Source organism: Ovis aries, chromosome 3 (genome assembly GCF_016772045.2).
Source record: "Ovis aries strain OAR_USU_Benz2616 breed Rambouillet chromosome 3, ARS-UI_Ramb_v3.0, whole genome shotgun sequence".
In the NCBI taxonomy this organism is placed as follows: Eukaryota; Metazoa; Chordata; class Mammalia; order Artiodactyla; family Bovidae; genus Ovis; species Ovis aries.
This window is the reverse complement of record NC_056056.1, coordinates 188918766-188942415: the sequence shown is the minus strand read 5'-3', so window position 1 is coordinate 188942415 and position 23650 is coordinate 188918766. Positions and strand designations below refer to the sequence as shown.

Here is a 23650-nt window from a genome sequence, read left to right as displayed (position 1 = left end):
TTCCAAGGAGTCGGTTCTTCGCATCAGGTGGCCAAAGTATTGGAGCTCCAGCTTCAGCACCAGTCCTTCCAGTGAATATTGAGTTGACTTCCTTTAGGATTGACTGGTTTGATCTCCTTGCTATCCAAGGGACTCTCAACAGTCTTCTCCAGCACCACAGTTTGAAAATATCGATTCTTTGAAACTCAGCCTTCTTTATGGTCCAACTCTCACATCCATACATGATAACTGGAAAAAACACACTTTAACTATACAGACCTTTGTTGGCAAAATGATGTCTCTGCTTTTTAATACACTGTCTAGGTTTGTCACAGCTTTTCTTCTAAGGAGCGTCTTTTAATTTCATGGCTACAGTCACCATCCACAGTGATTTCTGAGCCCAAGAAAATGAAATGTGACATTGTTTCTACTTTCTCCCCAGCTACTTGCCATGAAGTGATGGAATCCAATGCCATGTTCTTTGTTTTTTGTATGTTGAGTTTTAAGCTGGCTTTATCACTCTCCTCTTTCATCTTCATTAAGATGCTCTTTAGTTCTTCACTCTCTGCCACTAAAGTGGTATCATCTGCATATCTGAGGTTGTTGATATTTCTCCCATCAATATTGATTCCAGCTTGTGAGTCATCCAGCCCAGAATTTCAAATTATGTATGAAATACATACATACATACAAAGCATGATGTACTCTGCATATAAGTTAAATAAGCAAAGTGACAATATACAGCCTTGACGTACTCCTTTCCCAATTTGGGACCAGTCCGTTGTTCCATGTCCAGTTCTAACTGTTGCTTCCTGCCCTGCATACAGGTTTCTCAGGAGTCAGGTAAGTTGGTCTGGTACTCCCATTTCTTCAAGAATATTCCACAATTTGTTGTGATCCACACAGTCAAAGGTTTTAGAATAGTCAATGAAGCAGAGGTAGATTTTTTTGGAATTTCCTTGCTTTTTCTGTGATCCAACAGATGCTGGCAATTTGATCTCTGGTGCCTCTGCCTTTTCTAAATCCAGCTTGAACATCTGGAAGTTTCTGCTTACGTACTGCTGAAGCCTAGCCTGAAGGATCTTGAGCATAAGCTTGCTAGCATGTGAAATGAGTGCAATTGTATGGTAATTTGAACATTCTCTGTCATTGTCTTTCTTTGGGATTAGAATGAAAACTGACATTTTCTAGTCCTGTGGCCACTGCTGAGTTTTCCAAATTTGCTGGCATATTGAGTAAAGCCACTTCCATAGTATCATCTTTTAGGATTTGAAATAGCTCAACTGGAATTCCATCACCTCCACTAGCTTTGTTCATAGTGATGCTTTCTAAGGCCCACTTGACTTCACACTCCAGGATATCTGGCTCTAGGTGAGTGATCACATCATCATGGTTATCTGGGTCATTAAGAGCTTCTTAGTACAGTTCTTCTGTGTATTCATGCCACCTCATCTTAATCTCTTCCACTTCTGTTAGGCCTTTGCTATTTTCGTCCTTTATTGCGCCTATCTTTGCAGGATATGTTCCCATGGTATCTCAATTTTCTTAAAGAGATCTCTAGTCTTTCTTGTTTCACTGTTTTACTGTTTTCCTCTATTTCTCTGCATTGCTCACTTCACCTTGTAACCCCCAAAATTTACAATTAAAGTCCTATTACCTTAGAACAGGGCCATACTTGGATGTATGGGTTTAAAAAAAGTAAGTGAATTGAAACAAGGTCATGGACTTCCCTATTGGTCCAGTGATTGAGAATCTGCTTACTAATGCAGGGGACACAGGTTTGATCCCTGGTCCATAAAGACTCCATATGCCACAGAGCATCCAAATCCATGTGCCAAAACTACTGAGCCCAAGATCTAGAGCCCCTGCTCCACAAGAGAAGCCACTGCAATGAGAAGCCTGCACACACACACTGCAACTACAGAGTGGGGCCCACTTGCCACAACTAGAGAAACCCTGTGTACAGCAATGAAGACCAAGTGCAGCTGAAAATAAATAAACAGATACGTGAGGTCCTAAGATGGCGGAGGAATAGGACAGGGAGACCACTTTCTCCCGTACAAATTCATCAAAAGAACATATAAACGCTGAGTAAATTCCACAAAACAACCTCTGAATGCCGGCAGAGGACATCAGGCACCCAGAAAAGCAGCCCATTGTCTTCAAAAGGAGGTAGGAAAAAATATAAAAGACAAAAAAAGAGACAAAAACGGTAGGGATGCAGCTCCGTCCGGGGAAGGGAGTCTTGAAAACAGAGAAGTTTCCAAACACCAGGAAACACTCTCACTGCCGAGTCTTTGGCGAGCCTTGGAAGCACAGAGGGCAACATAACAGGGAGGAAAAATAAATAAATAAATAAAACCTTCAGATTAGGAGCCCAACAGTAACTCCCCGAGCAGAGAAGCAGCGCAGACGCCTGCAACCATCACTAGCAAGCGGGGGCTGGGCAGGGAGGCGTGGGCTGCATTGCTTAGAGTAAGGACCTGGCCTGAATTCCCCGAGGGCAATCTGAGAGAACTAACTTGGGCTAGCAAACCAGACTGTGGGATAGCTACCATGTGAAAAGTCCTAACCTAAGACAGTGCCAGGCCGGCGCACAGAACAAAGGACTGAACAGAACTAGCCAGCTGCAGACCATCCCCCTCCGGTGACAGGCAGCCAGAGCCAGAAGGGGGCAATCACAGCCCCAGATAGACATTATCTACCGCTGCAAGCAGGCTTCTTTGCTAACTAAGACTTCTTGGGGTTCTGGATGGTCAACATCTGCCTGAGAAGGTGCGCCGGTTGTACATCCAGAAAACCAAGCAGCAGGGACAGTGGAGGCGATAAGTTGCAGCAACTGTGCTCGCCAAACACCTCATCACCTGAGCTGCTCCGACCTGGGAAAGGCATATAACACAGGCCCAACTGAGTCTGCGCCTCTGAGGACTACCAGAGTGCCTGGACCTGAGCGGCTTAGACCTGGGAGGTACATGTAGCCCAGGGCTGGCCTCGGAGGGTTCCCGGCAGGTTCCCAGCAGAGCAACCTAGAGCCTGAGCAGTGAGGGCACGTGCGCCATAAGCAGGGGCAGACCCATTGTGGCTGAGATACTGCGAGCACACGCAAATGTTATTTGTTTGCAGCGTCCCTCCCTCCCCATAGCACAACTGAACAAGTCAGCCTTAAAAAAGTGTCCACCACCGCCCCCCTTGCGTTAGGGCGGAAATCAGACATTGAAGAGACCAGCAAACAGAAGAAGCTAAAACAGAGGAAACCGCCTTGGAAGTGACAGATGCAATAGATTAAAACCCTGTAGTTAGTACTGACTACATAGGAAGGGGCCTATAGATCTTGAGAAATATAAGTTGGACCAAGGAACTATCCAAAAATGAACTGACCCCACACTGCCCACAACACCACCAGAGAAAGTCCTAGATATATTTTTACTATTTTTATGATCATTCTTTTTTTTAATGTTTTTAAATCCTCTATTACTCCTTTAATTTTCATTTTTATAACCCATTACTTTGCAAAAAAAAAGACCCTATTTTTTAAAGCAAACTTCATAAATATATATATTTTAATAATTTTTGTGACTTTGTCTTTTTTTTCTTTTCTTTAATATTGTATTTTTGAAAACCCAACCTCTACTCTAGATTTTTAATCTTTGCTTTTTGGTATTTGTTATCAATTTTGTACCTTTAAGAACCCAATCTTCAGTACCCATTTTCACTTGGGAGTGAGATTACTGGCTTGACTGCTCTCTCCCCCTTTGGACTCTCCTTTTTGTCCACCAGGTCACCTCTGTCTTCTCCCTCCCCCTTCTCTTCTCTACCCAACTGTGTGAATCACCAGTGTGTTCGAGACGGTGGAGAATACTTAGGGAACTGATTACTGGCTGGATCTCTCTCTCTCCTTTTGATTCCCTCCTTTTTATCCTCCTGGCAACCTCTGTCTCCTTCCTCTCTCTTCTCTTCTCTGTATAACTCCATGAACATCTCTGAGCGGTCCAGACTGTGGAGCACACATAAGGAAGTGATTACTGGCTAACTTGCTCTCTCCTCTTTTGATTCCACCTCATCTCATTCGGGTCACCCCTAACTCCCTCCTCCCTCTTCTCCATGTAACTCTGTGAACCTCTCTGGGTGTCTCTCACTGTGGAGAAACTTTTCATCTTTAACCTAGATGTTTTATCAATGGTGCTGTATAGAAGGAGAAGTCTTGAGACTACTGTAAAAATAAGACTGAAAACCAGAAGCAGGAGGCTTAAGTCCAAATCCTGAGAACACCAGAGAACTCCTGACTCCAGGGAACATTAATCGACAGGAGCTCATCAAACGCCTCCATATCTACACTGAAACCAAGCCCCACCCAAGGGCCAACAAGTTCCAGAGCAAGACATACCACGCAAATTCTCCAGCAACACAGGAACACAGCCCTCAGCTTCAATATACAGGCTGCCCAAAGTTACTCCAAAACCACTGACATCTCATAACTCATTACTGGACACTTCACTGCACTCCAGAGAGAAGAAATCCAGCTCCACCCACCAGAACACCGACACAAGCTTCCCTGACCAAGAGACCTTGACAAGCCACCCGTACAACCCCACCCACAGTGAGGAAACTCCACAATAAAGAGAACTCCACAAACTGCCAGAATACAGAAAGGCCACCTCAAACTCAGCAATATAACCAAGATGAAGAGACAGAGGAATACCCAGCAGGTAAAGGAAGAGGATAAATGCCCACCAAACCAAACAAAAGAGGAAGAGACAGGGAATCTACCTGATAAAGAATTCTGAATAATGATAGTGAAAATGATCCAAAATCTAGAAATCAAAATGGAATCAAAGATAAATAACCTGGAGACAAGGAATGAGAAGATGCAAGAAAGGTTTAACAAGGACCTAGAAAAAATAAGAGTCAATATATAATGAATAATGCAATAAATGAGATCAAAAACACTCTGGAGGCAACAAATAGTAGAATAATGGAGGCAGAAGATGGGATTAGTGAAGTAGAAATAAACAAATAATATTCATTTAAAAAAACAAGGTCACAAGGGCTGGCCTTAATACAACATGACTGGTATCTTTATACAAAGAGGAAATCTGGAGACAGACATGTATACAGAGGGAAGACCATATAAAGACAGGGGAAGACAGCAATCTAAAGCAAAGACACAGACCTGGATAGCTCTTCCCTCATGGTCTCAGAGAGAAACAAATTCCCCAACACCCTGATGTCAGACATTTCATCTCCAAAACTCTGGAAAAATAAATTCCTGCTATTCACCAGTCTGTGGTACTTTGTGCCATGATGGCAGCCCACAGAAACCAATGCTGGTAGTATCACATCAATTCTTAGTTTCTTAAAACCACAGAGAATGATAACTCATGACAAGTTCTCAGGAGGTGTGGTGCTCTGACTCAAACAGTGTAAGTGAGGACAGGCTTTTCTCCAAACTATCTTCTCTCTGGTGCCTAATCCATGACCCAGGGGAATAACGATAAACACAGCCATTCCTCGATAGCATGGAATCACTGGCAGCCACGGCAGAGGCCTCCCTGGGGCAGATCCTTCATCTACCCTTAATTTCTGGCCCAACCCTAGAATGGTTCCCAAGCTTTGTGAGATTCTCTTTTCTCCCTAAAATAGAGGCACAGCAGAGATATTTAGTATGCTCTTTCCAGAGATTATCCCTGGCAAGAATCAGCAGGATGGTAGGTGAACATGTGAATCTCTTTTTACTTTCAGGAAATGGGTGATGTTGAGGAGAGCTGACTTGTTTTATTTCTGTTTTTCCTTAGCCCCACCATGAAGCCTTTGAGATCCTAGCCGCTTGACCAGGGATCAAACTCATGCCCTGAACAGTGAAAGCACAGGGTCCTAACCACTGGACCACCAGGGAATTCCCCAGCTGTATGTCTTTAAACACAGCTGAGGACAGTTGACTCTTGCCAACAGACTTTAGAGGGAACCATGCTTGATCTCAACTGTGAAATATATTCCCAGACCCTGACACACCCTTTAGAACAGCAACATCTAAAAATCTCTTCTACTCTAATTTTTACATGACTGTAGATAGAGCTGAAGAAATAACAATTCCATCACACATCAGTAAGTTATGGTATATTCCAATTTATTAACTCTGCTCTAATAATAGACCATTCTGGCTTAAACAATAAGAAGGAAATCTCGCATGAAAATCTGAGGAAGCAGTATCCCTCTCAAGATCTTATAATGAGATCTTTGCAAGCCATTTTATAAAACAAATTAAATTCAATGTTACACAGGCAGTTCGCTAAGGAAGAGATGATCCCATGGCATTGCAAACAAATAAGTTCCCTTCCAAATGAGGCTCACGCTGTGTTTGGCATACTGGCTTAACACACAGCTAACTCTTTGCTAACAGACCTTAAGATCAGGTTATCTATATGAAGCAATTTCTATTCTTATGATTAAAAAACATTTTATTCAGTATGGAGGTTCCTCAAAGAACTAAAATAGAGTTGCCATATGATCTAGCAACCCCACTCCTGGGCATATATCTGGAGAAAACTATAATTTGAAAAGATATATGCAGCCCAGTGTGCATAGCAGCACTATTCACAATAGCCAAGACATGGAAACAACCTAAATATCCATTGACAGATAAACAAATAAAGATGTGGTATATATCTACGATGGAATACTACTCAGCCATTAAAAAGGATGAAATAATGCCATTTGCAGCAATGTGCATGGACTCAGAGAAAGTGAAGTCAGAAAGAGAAAGACAAATATCATATGATATCACTTATATGTGGAATCTAAAATATGACACAAATGAACTTATCTACTAAACAGAAACAAACTCATAGAGAATAGGCTTATGGTTGCCAAGGGGGAGGGTCAGTGGGGAGGGATGAATTGGAGTTTGAGATTAGCAGATACAAACTATTAAATATAGAACAGAAAAACAAGGTCCTATTGTATAACACAGGGAACTATATTGAGTATCCTGTGATAGGCCATAATGGAAAAGTATATATATATATATATATGAAAAAGAATATATATATGTATGAATCATATATACATACGATACATATATGTATTCAAAAGAGAATACATATATATGAATCACTTTGTATATAGCAGAACATAACATTGTAAATAACTATACTTTAATCCAACTTTTAAAAATGTTTTATTGATTGACTAACAGAATCAACTTAAAGTGGACTAAATTAATGATCTCCAGAGATGTCATGAATATCATGCATAGTAAAAATGAGCCAAAAAGCTATGTGGAACCTGTACACTGCTTTCCATATACTAACAGAGCACGGAAGAGACCACCCAAGTCCAGGAAAATTGTACCGACAATCAATAGATAAGACTCTGGGCTGAAATGTGTGCTCATTGTATCTTCCATCACAGCCTGGTCAGTGATCTTCTCATGCAAAGGTGTGAACAGAAATTAAAACTATTAGTGAACATCTTGAATAGGCTATTCAAAGTCCAGTTCAAGAATGTGATCTGGTTCTCAAGTTCATAGTTTCAGACAAAGAGAGTGTAGTTATCAACCCTGGGACTCAGCCAAACACAGTGGGGCGGGAAGGTGGGTGGATCTGAGCTTCAGAGTCTCCCTGAGGGGTGTTCAAGGGCTGACACGAAAGATGGCTTTTCACGAAACTAGAGCAGAAGCATTATTTCAATGGTCTTACATTTAGTTAAGTACAGGAAAAGGAGGGAGAGTTCAAATGGAAGAAAAAGCATGTATGTTACTAAATTAGAAATTTTAGCCCTTGATTCGAACATAGGAATTTTTCTTATTCCTATTCCTGAGAAAAATCCTTATTCCTTATTCCTGAGAAAAATCTTTTTTTTTATTATAATGTAACAATTATTTAAAGATGGTGCATATAAAGAAGGAAAGAATCCAAAAAGAACAACTCAGATGTCAGTCAAGATTTCAAAGATTAATATTTACAAAAACAATTGGCAAACAACAGTGTGTGATCCAAGAGCAAAAAATGTTGCAGCAGATGTCTTGTCAAAAGGCTACAGATGACGAGACGTAGCATACTCTCATCCATATGTTTTCTCAGTCTGAGAAAAGAGATCCTCAGCCATTTTTCAATTCTAGAGAACACACAGTGCCTGTGTACACAGTGAAGTAGACGTTTTTCTGTCAGGGAACTTAGAGCCAAGAATTCCCGTTTCATTTGGAAAAACATAGCATACACAGTTCAGTGGAACGTGAATAGAAAATCAGGCAAATAACTTAAATAATCTAAACTACTCAATCTGTCAAGAAACAAATTGCAGAAGAAACTGGAATGCGCTTTGGTTGTTTTGGTTTTCCTGGATATTCTTCTCCCTAACCTTTTAGCAACAATATTTCAATTCTCTAGTGGGGAACCACCCTCTCATCTTCCATGTTAGTGGCCGGTCTTCAACAGCTGCTCAGCAGTTGGGCTTATGACCGTGAAATAATAAGCAGACAAAGAGACCAAGCTGGGCAACTGGGAAATTGGAGGGGTCAGTGGTTTTGATTAGGTCAAAGAACAGTCATAATGGTTGTAGTTAAATAAACAAGCTGAACGGGAAAGAGGACAAGGCAGCCAGCGAGACATCTGAATTTGCTATCATGGGGAAGAAGCAGCTCCTGGTGATGAAAATGTCCAAAATGTTGCTAAAGAAGTGGGTGATGGACGTGGACAGGAGAAGGTCAGTGTGGATGCAGGGCTCAAAGGCCTCAGAGGCCGAAGTGCTGAATGTGCTGCCATGTAGACTGGTCACCCCAATTGTTAGGAGAAACACACTGTCTGAAGCCGCCCACCCTTTCAGGCACTAGAGTAACCATGCGTGTGAGTTATTTTATGACAGGAGGTCCTAGTAAGAAACACAGAGCTAACAAACCACCACTAATCAGAAGAGTTCCGGAAAAGTCAAAAGGAGACGTCATGCATCCTATCAAGCTCCCAGAATCCTCGCTGGAATCCATCTTGGCTGAGCAATGTCAATGGACCCTGATTCAGGGTCCTCCACCAGGAAGGACCCTGAATCAGAATGACTGGCCAGAGACAACTGGGAAACTAATCCCATCACCATAAAACCTGAGACTGCAAGTCACATGGCAGAGCAGTACACCTGGGTTCCCTTTACCCTCTTGCTCTCTTCTGGGGCACCAATAAAGTCTCTTCCTTTGTTAGCACATGTGTCTTCTCGGACAATTCATTTTCTAGTGTTAGATAAGAGGCCACTTTCGGGCCCAAGAAGGGGTCTCCCTTCCTGCAACACAATGACAGCAGGTCTGGGGCTAGAGACATGGAATGAGAGCTAGGTTCCAAAATATTGGAGAGATGAAAGGCAGGGAAGGTGGGGGGGTTGGGGACTGGAAAGCTGGCAAAGACAGGGTGACTAAGTCAGAGGGTCTGAATCTCAAAGAGCTATAGATTTTAAAAGATGGCAGAAGAATCAGTCTAGAAATAACCAAGAGATATAGCAAGACCACAGAGCCTCTTCACATACTGGGTATGAGAGAAAAGCTCTAATCCACAGAGCTACTGAGAAAGAGAGGTGGCCTCAGGGAAAGAGACTTGATTAAAGCAAGAAGGCAGGGGGCTCCTCTGGTGGTCCAGTGGTTAGGATTCTGGGCTCTCAATGCAGGGTGCCTGGAGTCAATCCCTGGTCAAGAAACAAGATACTGTGTGCTGCCGCAAAGACCCAGTACAGTCAAGTAAATAAAATGAAAAATAAACAAAGCAAGAAGGTGGGAGATGGATTTGGAATTTGGGGCTATCAGATGAAAACTATTCTATATAGGATGGATAAACAACAAGAGCCTACTGTATTGCACAGGGAACTACATTTAGTATCCTGGGATAAACCATGATGGAAAAGAATATGAAAAAAAGTATGTATATGTATAACTTTATCACTGTGCCATATAGAGGAAATTAACATGACATTGTCAATCAACTAAACTTCCATAATGAAATAAGTGAACAAATAAATCAATAAAATTTTTTTTAAAAGGAGGTGGAGGGAACATTTATATGAGAAGATGAGGACACAGGAGCTTGCTGAGGAAGACAAAAGAGAGGAAGAGCCTGGGAGCCTGAGGAGGAGAGGAATAGCAGGTTCGGGGCGAGGAGACAGGCAATACCGCGCAGACAGCAGTGGGAACAGGACTGGGAGAAGGGCTTAGTGTTTACACTTTGTGCCCTGAATGGCAAAAGCATGTGGAATTGATATCAAAGATCTCTTTCAAGAGAGTGGGCAATCGGCCAATAGCCAGAAGTCATATCTAACTCTGCCAAGGGGACGGGGAATCTCAGCTGACTCTACATACAGTAAATGAATAAATAAGTGCATGCTCCGTGGTGGAAGATGGTGAGAAGCCTAAAGAAAGCATGCTTCTCAAAGGTATGCTCAAGTATGAGATTACTTCTGGTTACCACATACCTGCTGGTATGTACATCTCTGGTTACTATATGAATGTACTCTAGCATTTTGAGAGAACGGGAAACAGACTAAATTCCTGGGATGGGAATTTACAAGTACATCAATATTATTCCTTGTATCTGATATTAACTGTAAGCACTCGATTTGACTTTAACTGTCACGTGCCCTCATTTAGATTATTTTTTTGTGTGCCACCAACTCATTAAACCAAGCTGCCAGGTTGAGTTCATTAACACATCATGTCTGTTTTCCCTATTCCATGACTATAGAACTAGTATAGTCTGTAATTTGAGTTTTAATTAAAAACTCAGCCAAAGGCTACGAGCAACTGAGAAAAGATAAACCTGACATCACACTGAGCAATCTGCAAATATTGTAAATGTTGTATGCTGCTCTGTTTTAAGTAACCAAGACGTATCCAAAAATGCTTAAGATTTTCAAGCACCAGATGGAATGTGCAGAAACAGAGCCTACCCTGAAGAAATCAGCAAATGGTAGCTGTTCAGAATCATTAAACTCGAGAAGAAATATCTTACGGTAGTTTGTGTTACTTGAAACAAGAAAACAGTTTTCCTCTGACAGCCATGAGTGACATTCTTAGGGCTTTGTAAGTTGATGCCAGACTAGAATGAAAGGCAGCTTCCCACAACGATTGCAAACCTGGGCTCTGGAGCCAGAAGACCTGAGTTTTCATCCTGGCTCCACCATTTTTTCACTTGTGACCTTGGGCAAGCTCTGTAACCTTTCTGGGCTACAGTTTCCTCAATGTGTTGTTATGAGGGTTAAACGAATTAACATTGTGGGGCATTTATACAAGCACCTGACTTTTATTATACAGTAAACACCATAGAGGGCTTCCCTGGCAACTGAGTGATAAAAATTCCACCTGCCAGTGCTGGAGATGGGGGTTTGATCCCTGGATTGGGAAGATGCCCTAGAGAAGGAAATGGCAATCTGTTCCAGTACTCTTGCCTGGGAAATTCCATGGACAGAGGACCCTGGAAGGCTACTTCTGTCCATGGGGTCACAAAAGAGTAGAACATGACTTAGTGACTAAACAACAACAAAAACAACAGACATCACAGAAGTTATTTATATTGCTATCATTTAGAGCATGTACCTAAAAAAGAATGAAAATACATTTTCCCTTTTTTTTTAAGATTGCTTGAACTCCCCAGGTTTCTAGAGGCAGTAAAAGAAGTGAAAGCCTGAAAGAGGGTTTCAAAAAGTAAAATCACATTTAAATGGTCATTTATTTTCTCCATCATTTTCTGATTTCTTACCATGTGGAGAAGCATCACATACAGACTAGAATCAGAACTCCTTGATTCATATCCCTAGCTCTGTCACTGACAAATCTATGATTATGACCAGATCATTTCCCCACGGGGGCCTCAGTCTTATCTATAACAATGGAAATTAAAAAATATTTGCCTACCTCAGAGAGTTACTGTAAGGCTCCAAATGCCCACAGACACATTGTTATTTTGCAAATAGTTTCTCTAGAGATGCACAATCAATGATAGTTAAATAACAGCAACAGCAATAATGTGGTTTTAGTGTCTCATATACTAAGTCAGATATTTCCTCTTTGAGTACCTGTCCGCAGATGAAAGCATCAGACAGAAAAAGTAAAATATCTCAGGCCCAATCTGCTTCAAGCCTTTATATCCCACTTTTTCGTTACTGTGGTAACAGCAGAACAGTTTCAAACACCAATTTTGTCCCATGGCAGGAGATCCTGATGCTACTTGAGAGCAATTGGTTAGTGGGCCGTAAAGCTAGTTACAAGCTTCCCAGGTGGCTCAGTGGTAAAGAATCCACCTTCCAATGCAGGACACACAGGTTTGATCCCTAGGTTGGGAAGATGCCCTGGAGAAGGAAGTAGCAACCCACTCCAGTATTCTTGCCTGAGAAATCCCATGGACAGAGGTCCCTGATGGGCTACAGTTCAGGGGGTCACAAAACAGTCAGACACAACTTAGCAACTAAACAACAACGGCAGCTAGTAACACTAGTTAACTGGACAAGTGCAGTGATCAGTTCAGCTGACTGGGTCTCAGCCTCTCTCCAGAGCCCGAATTGTTCTCAGGTTCTTGGTTCTGCAGTGGGCTCTTCCCACTTCTTGTGTGGCCTGAGTTCCCTACTTGTTCTCGAATTCCTTCTCAGGGGAAGGGGGCCCTTCCTGAGAGCAAAGCCCAGGGGCTGGATCCTTCCTCCCACCTGCATGCCTTCAGATCCCGTCATCCCTCTGCAGCAGCTTCCCTGAGCTGAGCACCCATGTTACCATGTCCGCGGATCCCCCACTTCTTCCCCTTCCAAGGCAGACCACAAGCAAACACCACAGGGCACATCAGACAAAGCCTTTGCTACAAGTTAATCTGCTTCACCAGCCCTCAAGAATGTATGGAGATCTCCTTGCAGCTGGCCCAACTCTGCAGGTGTGTCAAGTACCAAGAAACCTTCCTGGGTGACAAAGAGATGCAAATTAGAGTGTGAAGTGATACTTCTAGAACCCACTTCTTGGATATGACTAGTGAAGGGCAATGTGTTGTACAAGCAGACAGTCACTAACATTTATTTCTACTGTGTATAAATGTCAGTTCACAAACACTGAGCAATGATTGTGCACCACAGGGAACACTGCAGGGAATAAGATCACCCATCTCTGTACTCAGTAGCACAATGCTTAGGACATGTGGAGTGGGACTGGGGATAAATACAGAACTAGACCCTTAGAGAACCTCTGAAAGGTCTTCAGGGCATTTCTTCACATCTATCAGACCTGCCCTCAAGGAGTTCCTAATTTATTTAAAAGTAACAACACACATCCTTCAAATGGCAAGATAATAAAAGGTCTACACTGAAGAACCTGCCTACCAGTGCAGGAGACATAGCAGATGCAGATTCAATCCCTGGGTCGGGAAGATCCCCTGGAGGAGGGCATAGCAACCCACTCCAGCGTTCTTGCCTGGAGAATCCCAAGGACAGAGGAGCCTGGTGGGCTACAGCCCATAGGGTCACAAAGAGGCAGACACAACTGAAATGATTTAGGAAGGATGTAATAAGACCAAGATGATTTTATAAGTAATTAAATGATTATAAACTAGAATAATATGGAGTTAAAAGAAACTAATCATGGAATGCATCCTGAAAAAGGGTTTAGGTTAGATGTAATTGGAAATAACACAATAATTTAGTAATACATTAATTTTAGCTTTTTCTTTTGTTCTTTTTGTTTTTTTAAAAACTTTTTATGTAACCCATGTTTATTTTTTAATCACAATATCATTTTTCACATACATCCATTAACTACAAATAACTGGAGTACTGATAATATTTTCAACATGATCTTACAGTCACTGATCTCTACAGAATCAAAGCTTAACTCAAAAATCATTGAGGCAGTGACGTTATTGTCAGATTTTTAGGTGGGAGAGTAAAGTCAAGATGTATTTCAGAACTTTCTAATTTTTGTAATAAGGGTACAGTGATGAATAAATCTGATAAACATGTCACTTTGATGGCCTAAAACAAGTGGCCAAGCCAGCCCAGCAACTGACGAGTAAATTTCTAAAAGTAACTGCTTCCTTTGTGCCCACCTTAATGCTAAAAGTCTTTCTGCCCCTATAAAAATATAAAACAAAAACTCCAAAGGGTTAGAGTATACTAATTATATTTCTAAAACAGATCTCTTACTGTAAGGAGACATCAACATAGTTTCATATTCCAACCATTTAGTTACCTAGTTAAAACACAATACACACACCTTCACAAAACAGGAATGGTGGTACAAAAGGTTTATAACATTTACTGCTTTAAAAAATATTAGAATATAGGGGGGAAACTTCACTCACCTCTAAAATGTATGTTTTTAAAGTTCTACAAAATGCATCTGATGCTAAAACTGAAACTTATTTTTCTTTAGCAAAGCAATTATTAAGCTACACTGCACTTTAGGTAACAATTCTACATAATTTGTTTATCTGCCTCCTAAAAAAGTGAAATAAGCATATGCATAGAAGGTGAATAATTCTGCAGACTCTTACAATAAGAGGAGTTTGATACAATTTATAAGTTTGCAACAATGTAATTACTGCTGGGACTGACAAGTCTGCATATTTGATGTAGGAGTGAAGTTTCTTGGTATTTTTCTGACATTCTTTTTGCTGCTTTTCAAAATCAGAAACAAAAGATTAATTACAATGAATTTTTTTTCCTGCTGAAGAAGAAAATAAAACCTAGTTAACTCAGTAAATTTTTGAGTTAAAGGTATCTGTAGAAGGTATCTTAAAAATAACTCGAAGCATCCTTTCTTGAAGATCTTTATTCCATATCAATCCAGATACCAACTTTCAAACCAAGAAGCTCTGTCTGTCATCATTGTACAGTGTGTAAATATCACCTATCCCACCTGGGCATTCGTAAAGATCACAGCTCTCAATTAGATGCTATGTTGTTTGTTGAATGCCACATTTCCACAAGAGGCTATCTACCATGTCATCTTATAAGCATTGCTTGGGACTTTTATATATAATACTCAGGCTACTAGCAACTCAGACATGATCACAGGGTGGGACTTGGGAAGCTCTGATATTGATCTGTAGGTCTGTAAAAAATAATCTTAAAAATCTGCACAGCTCTTGCATCACATTGTTCCCAAACAGCTCCATCTAAAATCTTCAAGCCTTTCCTCAGCAGCTCACTGAATCAAGGCTTTATGCTTTCCAGCACACATGCATACAAATTTTTATCAAAAACAAAACTAAAAAGCTTTTCATTTTATTTAGGTGAATATCTGAGAAAATAGAAGAGCTGTGATTGTAAACTGTATCATCTGTTTGGTTCTAACATCTTGTTAAGACCTCAGAAGCCAAAATGTTTGGGCGGAATACAAGCTCTCTTCACCTACTCACACTATATACTTTGGTTTCCGCATCAGTAAGAGGGGTGTAATACTACCGATGACAAGGTAAGTGAAAGTATTAGTTGCTCAGTCATGTCCAGCTCTTTGTGACCCCATCGACTGTAGCTCACCAGGCTCCTCTCTCCACAGAGCTCTCCAGGCAAGAATACTGGAATGAGTTGCCATGCCCTTCTCCAGGGGACCTTCCTGACCCAGGGATCAAACCTGGGTCTCCGACATTGCAGGCAGATCTTTAACCAACTGAGCCACCAGGGAAGTCCGATGACAAAGAGTTAAAGATTAAATAAGATAATACATATGAAGGGTCAGGAATAATATCTGATTTTTTAATAAGGTTTCCCTAGTGGCTCAGATGATAAAGAGTCTGCCTGCAAGGCAGGAGACCTGGGTTCGATCCCTGGGTTGGGAAGATCCCCTGGAGAAGGGAATGACTACCACTCTAGTATTCTTGCCTGGAGAATTCTATGGACAGAGGAACCTGGGGGGTTATAGTCCATGGGTTCACTATTTTTTATTTATTAAAGAGAGATAAAATACTGAATACTATGGATGACAAAGAGTTAAAGATTAAATGAGATAATACACACAAAGGATCAGGAACAGTATCTGATTTTTAGTGAGCTCCCAAATAAATGCTAGCAATCATCACTTTATAAAAACAAGCATATAAAACCACACCAGAGTAGAAGTGGTTTCTAGATCCCTTTGCAAAAATATTCCAAGAATATATAGCATTTCAAACCTGAAAAATTGAAGTCTATTGAACTTGACTAAACATCTTTGTTGTCCTGTAGATTTTTTGTACTGTCAGTAAAACTTACAAGTGGATATGAATATACTCACAGAGGAAATTATGATTGGCATTCTAAATAGGTCAATTTCTTTGACTACAAGGAAACAGACTGTAAATCACCAGATCCACAGGCTATCAGGGGATATTTTCAGGGCTCCTTATCTTTTCCAATTCTACAGGACAGAAGCTATGAATTTTAGACATTCAGGATCAGATCTTATAAACATCTTTACTATTTATTATTTATATATTTCTCCCTTTTATGAGAGAAATAATTTCTAATGGTCTATAAACCTTAATGAAAATATATACTGAAGAGCATAAGATGAAGAAAACTGACCAAAAAAAAAAAAACAAGTCCTTCAAGCCAAACCAATCCTCTGAACACAGTTTTTACTATTTCCTGCTCAGCATCCCGACCATCCACCTCCATCCAACCCGTACAGCTCTATCTCCTGACCACCTCAGGTAAACCTTACTCAGACCTGGACCTAAAACACCTTGAAGTACACAAAACTCAGGTGCGGTGCTAAATTAAACTTTGCTGTTCAAAAGCACACACATCCTAATAGGTATTTCTATTTTGTGGTGGAGTCACAGAAATAAAAGGGCTTCTCTGGTGGCTCAGATGGTAAAAAAATCTGCCTGCGATGAAAGAGACCCAGGTTTGATCCCTGGGTTGGGAAGATCCCCTAGAGAAAAAAATGGCTACCCACTCCAGTATTCCTGCTTGGACAATTCCACAGACAGAGGAGCCTGGTGGGACACAGTCTACGGGGTCGCAAAGAGCTAAACATGACTCAGTGACTAACACTTCCACTTCCACAGAAATAAGAGTAGAAAAACATGGCACTGAGGATGGGGAATATTAGAAATCACACTGCCTTCAAGACATTTTAAAAAACATTTCTTCTCTTCTCTTTCCCTACACACATTTTCCAACACACATATTTTTTGAAGTGCAAAGAAACATGCCTGCTGTTGTTACCTAAAAGGATCCTTTCAAATGGAACCCATCGCAAAGGAACCCTGAGCTTTCAGGGTACTTATATATATCCTTTGTAACTTTTTGCTTTTCTACCAGAATCGCCTAAACAAATAAAACTTTATAAAATTTTTATAAAACTCAGCTAACTCCCTACTTCAGGGATTTTAATATACAACTTTCATGTTTTAACCTTCAATAAAAATAAGCATTGTCACTTGTAACAAATGGTACACAGATGATCAGTGGGTTTCACAGAGGCTTGCCTAATAGAAAATTAAATTTTCATTTACTTGTATTATTCTATTTGAAATCTTCAGGATATTACCACCCACATCTTCTCTCTCAGCCTTTGGCACAAAGGAACATAAAGCAAGGAAAAATATTAAGTAAAATTAATTTAGGAGCTATGATCAAAGGGATTATAAATTGAATACATTTAAAAAATCAATGGTCTTCCTTAATATTTCATACATTAGGACATAGCATGAGAGAACTATGGTCTCGAAGTCCAAAATTGCTTTAAGGACATCTGTTTCAACCATGAACTATTTTATTTCACCAGACCTGAATGACACACATCAAAAGAGAGATGAGCCAGATGACAGAAGAAAAATCAGAAAATGGGAAGATTTCTGTTTCATGAAGGTATTAAATTTAAATTAATGAAGTCTCAAATGTAACATTATGATGTTACTGTTGTTTAGTTGTAAAATTGTTTCTGACTCTTTTGCAACCCCACAGACCAGAGCCCACCAGACTCCTCTGTCCATGGGATTTCCCAGGTAAGAATACTGGAGTGGGTTGCCATTTCCTTCTCCAGGGCATCTTCCCAACCCAGGGATCGAACTCCAGTCTCCTGCATTGGCAGACGGGTTCTTTACTACTGAGCGACCAGGGATGTGGAGCAACATTAAGATGGCTAGTGTGAAAAACCCTGGTGTGAGTTTTCTGTTTTGATTTAATTCTGGGAGATCTCTCGGGAGGGCTTCAATATACAGACAGTAGACACCCAGCTGCTGTCAGGAAGCCAGGTACTAGGTAAACTATGTGACAATGCAAGTCAGTTCTCTGAGTCTCTCCACATTACAAACCTGGACGTACTGCTTCCTGTTCTATATACTTCCTAGAACTGCTGCAAGGTAGCAAAATATTTTACAGTACTTTGAAACCAGCAAAATGCTAGAAATTCAAAGCAATTTTTGTCATATTCATCCACACTTAAACTGTCCTACATTTTAATCAGCCATAGGTAAGCTCTCCAGTAAAAAGATCATTGTGATAGATTGGGTAATGGCCCTCCCAAAGATGTCTATGCCCTAGCAACAAAAACCTGGGACTGTCACCTTACTTGGTAAAGGAATTTTGCAGGTGTGATTAAGTTAAGGATCTTGCGATGGGACGATTACACAAGATTATCTAGCTGGTTCCAATGTAATCACAATGTCCTTATAAGAGGAAGGCAGGAGGGCAAGAATAAGAGTGGGGGGTATAACAATGGAGTCTTTCTCTGTGTGTATGTCTGTGTGTGTGTGTGTGTGTGTGTGTGTGTGTGAGAGAGAGAGAGAGAGAGAGAGAGAGAGAGAGAGAGAGAGAGAGAGAGAAAGAAATAAGGCCAGGGGTGAGGGTGTTGAAGACACTACAGCTGCTGGCTTTGAAGACAGAAGGAGAAGCCATGAGACAAGGAGTGCAGGAGGCCCCTAGAAGCTAAAAAATGGCAAATAAAATGAATTGTCTCCTGGAACCTCCAGAAAGAATTCAATTGACATTTTGATTTTAAACTTCAACCTCCAAAACTGTAAAATAATAAACATGTGGGCTGTAAACTAATGAGCCACTTGATGAGGATGAAAGAGAAGAGTGAAAAGCTGGCTTAAAACTCAACATTCAAAAAACAAAGATCACGGCATCTGGTCCTATCACTTCATGTCAAATAGAAGGGGAAAAAGTGGAAACAGTGACAGATTTTATTTTCTTGGGCCATAAGCCACTGCGGACAGCGACTGCAGCCATGAAATTAAAAGATGTTTGCTCCTTGGAAAAAAGCTATGACAAACCTAGACAGTATATTAAAAAGCAGAGACATCACCTTGCCAACAAAAGTCCATATAGTCAAAACTATGGCTTTTGTAGTAGTCATATATGGATGTGAGAGTTGGACCATAAACAAGATTGAGCACCGAATTGATGCTTTCGAACTGTGGTGATTGAGAAGATTCTTGAGAGTCCCTTGGACAGCAAAAAGATCAAACCAGCCAATGCTAAAGGAAATCAACTCTGAATATTCATCAGAAGGACTGATGCTGAAGCTCCAAAACTTCAGCCATCTGATGTGAAGAGCTGACTCACTGGAAAAGACCCTGATACTGGGAAAGACTGAGGGAAAGAGGAGAAGGGGACAACAGAGGATGAGATGGTTGATGGAATCACTGACTCAGTGAACATGAATTTGAGAAAACTCCAGGAGATAGTGATGGACAGGGAAGCCTGGCATGTTGCAGTTCATGGGGTTGCAGAGTCAGACATAACTTTGACTGAACAGCAATAACAAGTAGGAAACTAACATAGTAACAAAAACACAACCACCTGTTATCCAGGACAGATAATCAGGATTTTTCCTGAAAATACATAGTAAGTTGTAAACTAATGGATCTGACCAGCTTCTGAATCTGTTACCCAAGGCCATTTCATCCAGACTGGTGGGTCCTTTAGGTCCCCTCCACTGGCACAGAAAAGGGAGCACCAGCCATGTAACATGGGCCAACTGACAACATGCAGAGATCATCCACTGCTGTCTCTTTCCCAGCAGAGGTATCTGAATCATTCTAGATCTAATATGCTTTCTAAAAATTTCATATAGGGAGAAAAGTCTTCTCCTTCCACTAGTAGAAGTGCTTCTCACTCTACAACATTTAGAATTAAAACGTTGACTAGGATCTAGAATTCTTTCAGCTATAGTTTTCTTATTCCATCTTTAATAGACACAGAAATTAAGAAATGATATTTATGTAAGTCTCTTTTAGGTTTTTCTAAGTTAATGACTACATTTCCATATTCCTTAATGTTTAATTCTAGGTTGCTAAACTTTTATCTATTTTGGATATTACATTCTACTATATTCTGTCTGCTTATGACTTAAAATCCAGGCCCCCCCTCAAACATGTTGGACAAAATATACTAATCTTTCTTACTAATGATATACATCATTTGTAAAAGTTGTCTGTGATCTGATAAATAAGATTAAGCAGAGAGGAAGGAGCCCTGGTTTTGGCTGTTTCTGGTTCTGGCCCTGCTGTGTGACCTTGGGTAAATCACACTACCCCTCTGGGTCTCAGTGACATCATCTATAAACCAGCTTGGACTACATACCCAGATACAATGTCTTAAAAAGAGAGGCACCATGGAAGCAACCTGGATGTCCGTCGACAGATGAATGGATAAAGAAGTTGCGGTACATATACATAACGGAATATTACTCAGCCATAAAGAGGAAAGAATCTGAGTCAGTTCTAATGAGGTGGATGAACCTAGAACCTATTATACAGAGTGAAGTAAGTCAGAAAGAGAAAGGCAAATATCATATTCTAACGCATATATACAGAATCTAGAAAATGGCACTGAAGACTTTGTAATTTACAGAGCAACAATGGAGAAACAGACATAGAGAACAGACTTATGGACATGGGGAGAGGGTGAGATGTATGGGCAGAGTAACATGGAAACTTACATTACCATAGGTAAAATAGATAGCCAACGGGAATTTGCTATCTGGCTCAGGAAACTCAAACAGGGGCTCTGTATCAACCTAGAGGGGTGAGGTGGGGAGGGAGATTGGAGGGAGTTTCAAAAAGGAGGGGATACATGTGTATCTATGGCTGTTTCATGTTGAGGTTTGACAGAAAACAACAAAGTTCTGTAAAGCAATTACCCTTCAATAAAAAATAAATTAATTAAAAAAAACAGAGAGAGGCACATAGTATTTTGTTAATTCTATTAAGAAAGTATCACTTTTGGCAAAAACAGTTGATAAGTATTCCTCATTAGCTCCTTCACAAAGATAGCACTGGGGGTATTGAGGCTTATTTGTATTTTAACAATCCCAATTCCAGATTGGGAAGGCTCAGTGCTGAAAAAGCCTGAAGGACACTGAAGGCACCTTAAGGACAGGTTTCTAGAGGCTAACGGATGCGGCAGGTTGAGGCAGGGAGGTCAGAGGGGGTCCTGTAATACCCAGGCAGTGCAGAACCCCTGAAGGTTCCTGAAAGGCTCTCGTGATCTCTGCAGACACTGACAGGACCCCAGAAGCATGTGAAATGCACTCTGTGGTGGCCCTGAGTAAGCTGTGCCATTGGTCTCCATCTCCCCAGTGCCCAGACACTAGGGCCACCATTTAACAGTTGCTCAGGCAGTGTGAGCTGCCCGAGTGAATGAGCCTAAAGAGCCTCAGCTGACCCCTTCCCTGAGGATCGTGTCCTGGGGGTGCCATTCACATCATACTTGATGGGAATAGTGTCTTTGGAGCTCTGAAAACAGCAGCCCTGCCTCCCTTCAAGGAGGTCTCAGGGAACTGGGCACTGGTGTTTTCTAGACAAGAGAAGAGGAAAGCCTGAACTAGTTAGTGATGACCCCAGGAGTGTAAAGGAGACCCAGATAGCAGCATGAATCATTTTACGGTGGTTTGGGAGATGTGCTGAAACTCTCCTGACTAGTCACAGTAAAATTTTGCCTGATTTCTTTCCTAGTTTCCTTTATAGTAATTCAATAATCATCTATTATATAAAATTGAAAGGCTTATCACATTATCTTCTGTTAAGCACAAATAACTGTTATCATAAACTTCACGCATCTGTAAATAATTCATATGACCTCAGTTTTTTCTACTTTAGGATCTGATATTTCAGCCAATATCAAACAATCTACAGCAATAGTTTGAAGAACCAAAGGAGAAAGAAACAAAAAGTCCCAAGGAACTCTATGTACTGTTTTTAAGAACATACCATATAGTCAAACTTATAAGCATGTTTCTTGAGTTCTATGGTACAGCAATATTTATTAAAACTGTATTAACCACCTGTATTTATCAATGTTTCCCAAATACAGTTTTAAGGATGATGAGAACTAATGCAGTGCAGAAGTCATTTTGATAACTGAAGCAAACAACTGATTCAAATGCTGTATTTTGAAGCTATCCCCCCTTCTATTAATATCCAAGACTCCACTGCAATTCTTTTCTACCAAAATATGTTAAGAAAAAAAATCTACCACTACAATCTTTTTGGAATTAGATAGCATATACATAAATAAAAATAAAATCTTTCAAATTTTAAAGATACCAGATAATTAATATTTACAGAAACAGAACAAAAATTATTAAGGAGCATGTTATAAATTATGTTTGATACCTAACATAAAAGTAAACAGTAAAGGTAGCTAGCTAAAAAAAAACCTACATTAGATTTATATTTTATATTTAAGTGTATCACCTTGGGTATTAAACATGCTGCCAGCTATCTCTTAATGAGCATCTGAGCTGTCATTTTTAATAACAGGCTGACAATTATTATCTATAAGTTGATATTCCCTGAAAATCATCTGTGCAATATTTAGTATCGTTAAGAATAGAAACTTACAGTTCCATTTATTTAAAAAAGTACTATTTTATAATACTGGGTATAATATTCTAGAAAATGACATGAACATATATGTACAATGAAAAACCAACATATTCCAAAATGCACAGACCACTTAAATTCACAGCAAAACTTTGTACAAAATCTTAATAATGCTTAAGAAAGATCATTTGGTACATTGATACTATATGAGAAAAATATATATATTCATGACAAAAGATAATAATAACAAATAAACCAAATACTTGGGCCATTCTAATCTTAGTTACTTCTCAAATCAAAAGTAAACATTAAGAGATGAATAACATAAAAACTCAAATCACCTAATTCACCTAAGTACACACACTATTAATATGTAATACAAATAATCATATAATAGCCTATTGTAACTTATTCATTACAGTATTCTAGAAATTCTATTTTATTTTCAAACAGCAAGAAAAAATTTTAAATACCTCTTCCACAAAGCTGTCTTTCTTCTCTAGCATTTCTCGTAAAGTCTGAAGAATTTTAATGCACAATTTTTCTTCTTTTTCCATCAGTTTCTTTGTATGATTAATCAACCTTAAAACAAAACATTAAGCCTTAATAGGATAGTAATTTCTCTTTAAGTCAATATAATAGCATCATATACCAGAGGGAAAGAAATAATCACACCATTATTTTAGAGTATAAAGCAAACTAGATACATATCATCAAAATTTTAAAATTATACTCAACCTTATAAACTTTGTATTATAAAACTTTTGCTTTATAGTCAGTATACCCCAGGGCTTCTCAAGTTTATTCAGTTAACATACTTCTAGTGGGACACAATACTCTAAAAAGACTAATGAAATGCTGATTATCTGTAAGTCTATCACGTGAACTAAAACAAGTTTATTAGGAAAGAAATA

General features: G+C 40.0%; 1 protein-coding gene across 2 annotated transcripts in view; it reads right to left on the bottom strand.

Moving 5' to 3' along the window:
* ITPR2 (inositol 1,4,5-trisphosphate receptor type 2) overlaps positions 1-23650 on the bottom strand; it is a 604865-nt gene that overhangs the window by 247728 nt on the left and 333487 nt on the right. For both annotated transcript variants that reach the window (XM_004006770.5, XM_060413298.1), the window contains exon 37: positions 23210-23318. In XM_004006770.5, the coding sequence (XP_004006819.2) occupies positions 23210-23318 (109 nt within the window). The remainder of the gene's footprint in view (positions 1-23209; positions 23319-23650) is intronic.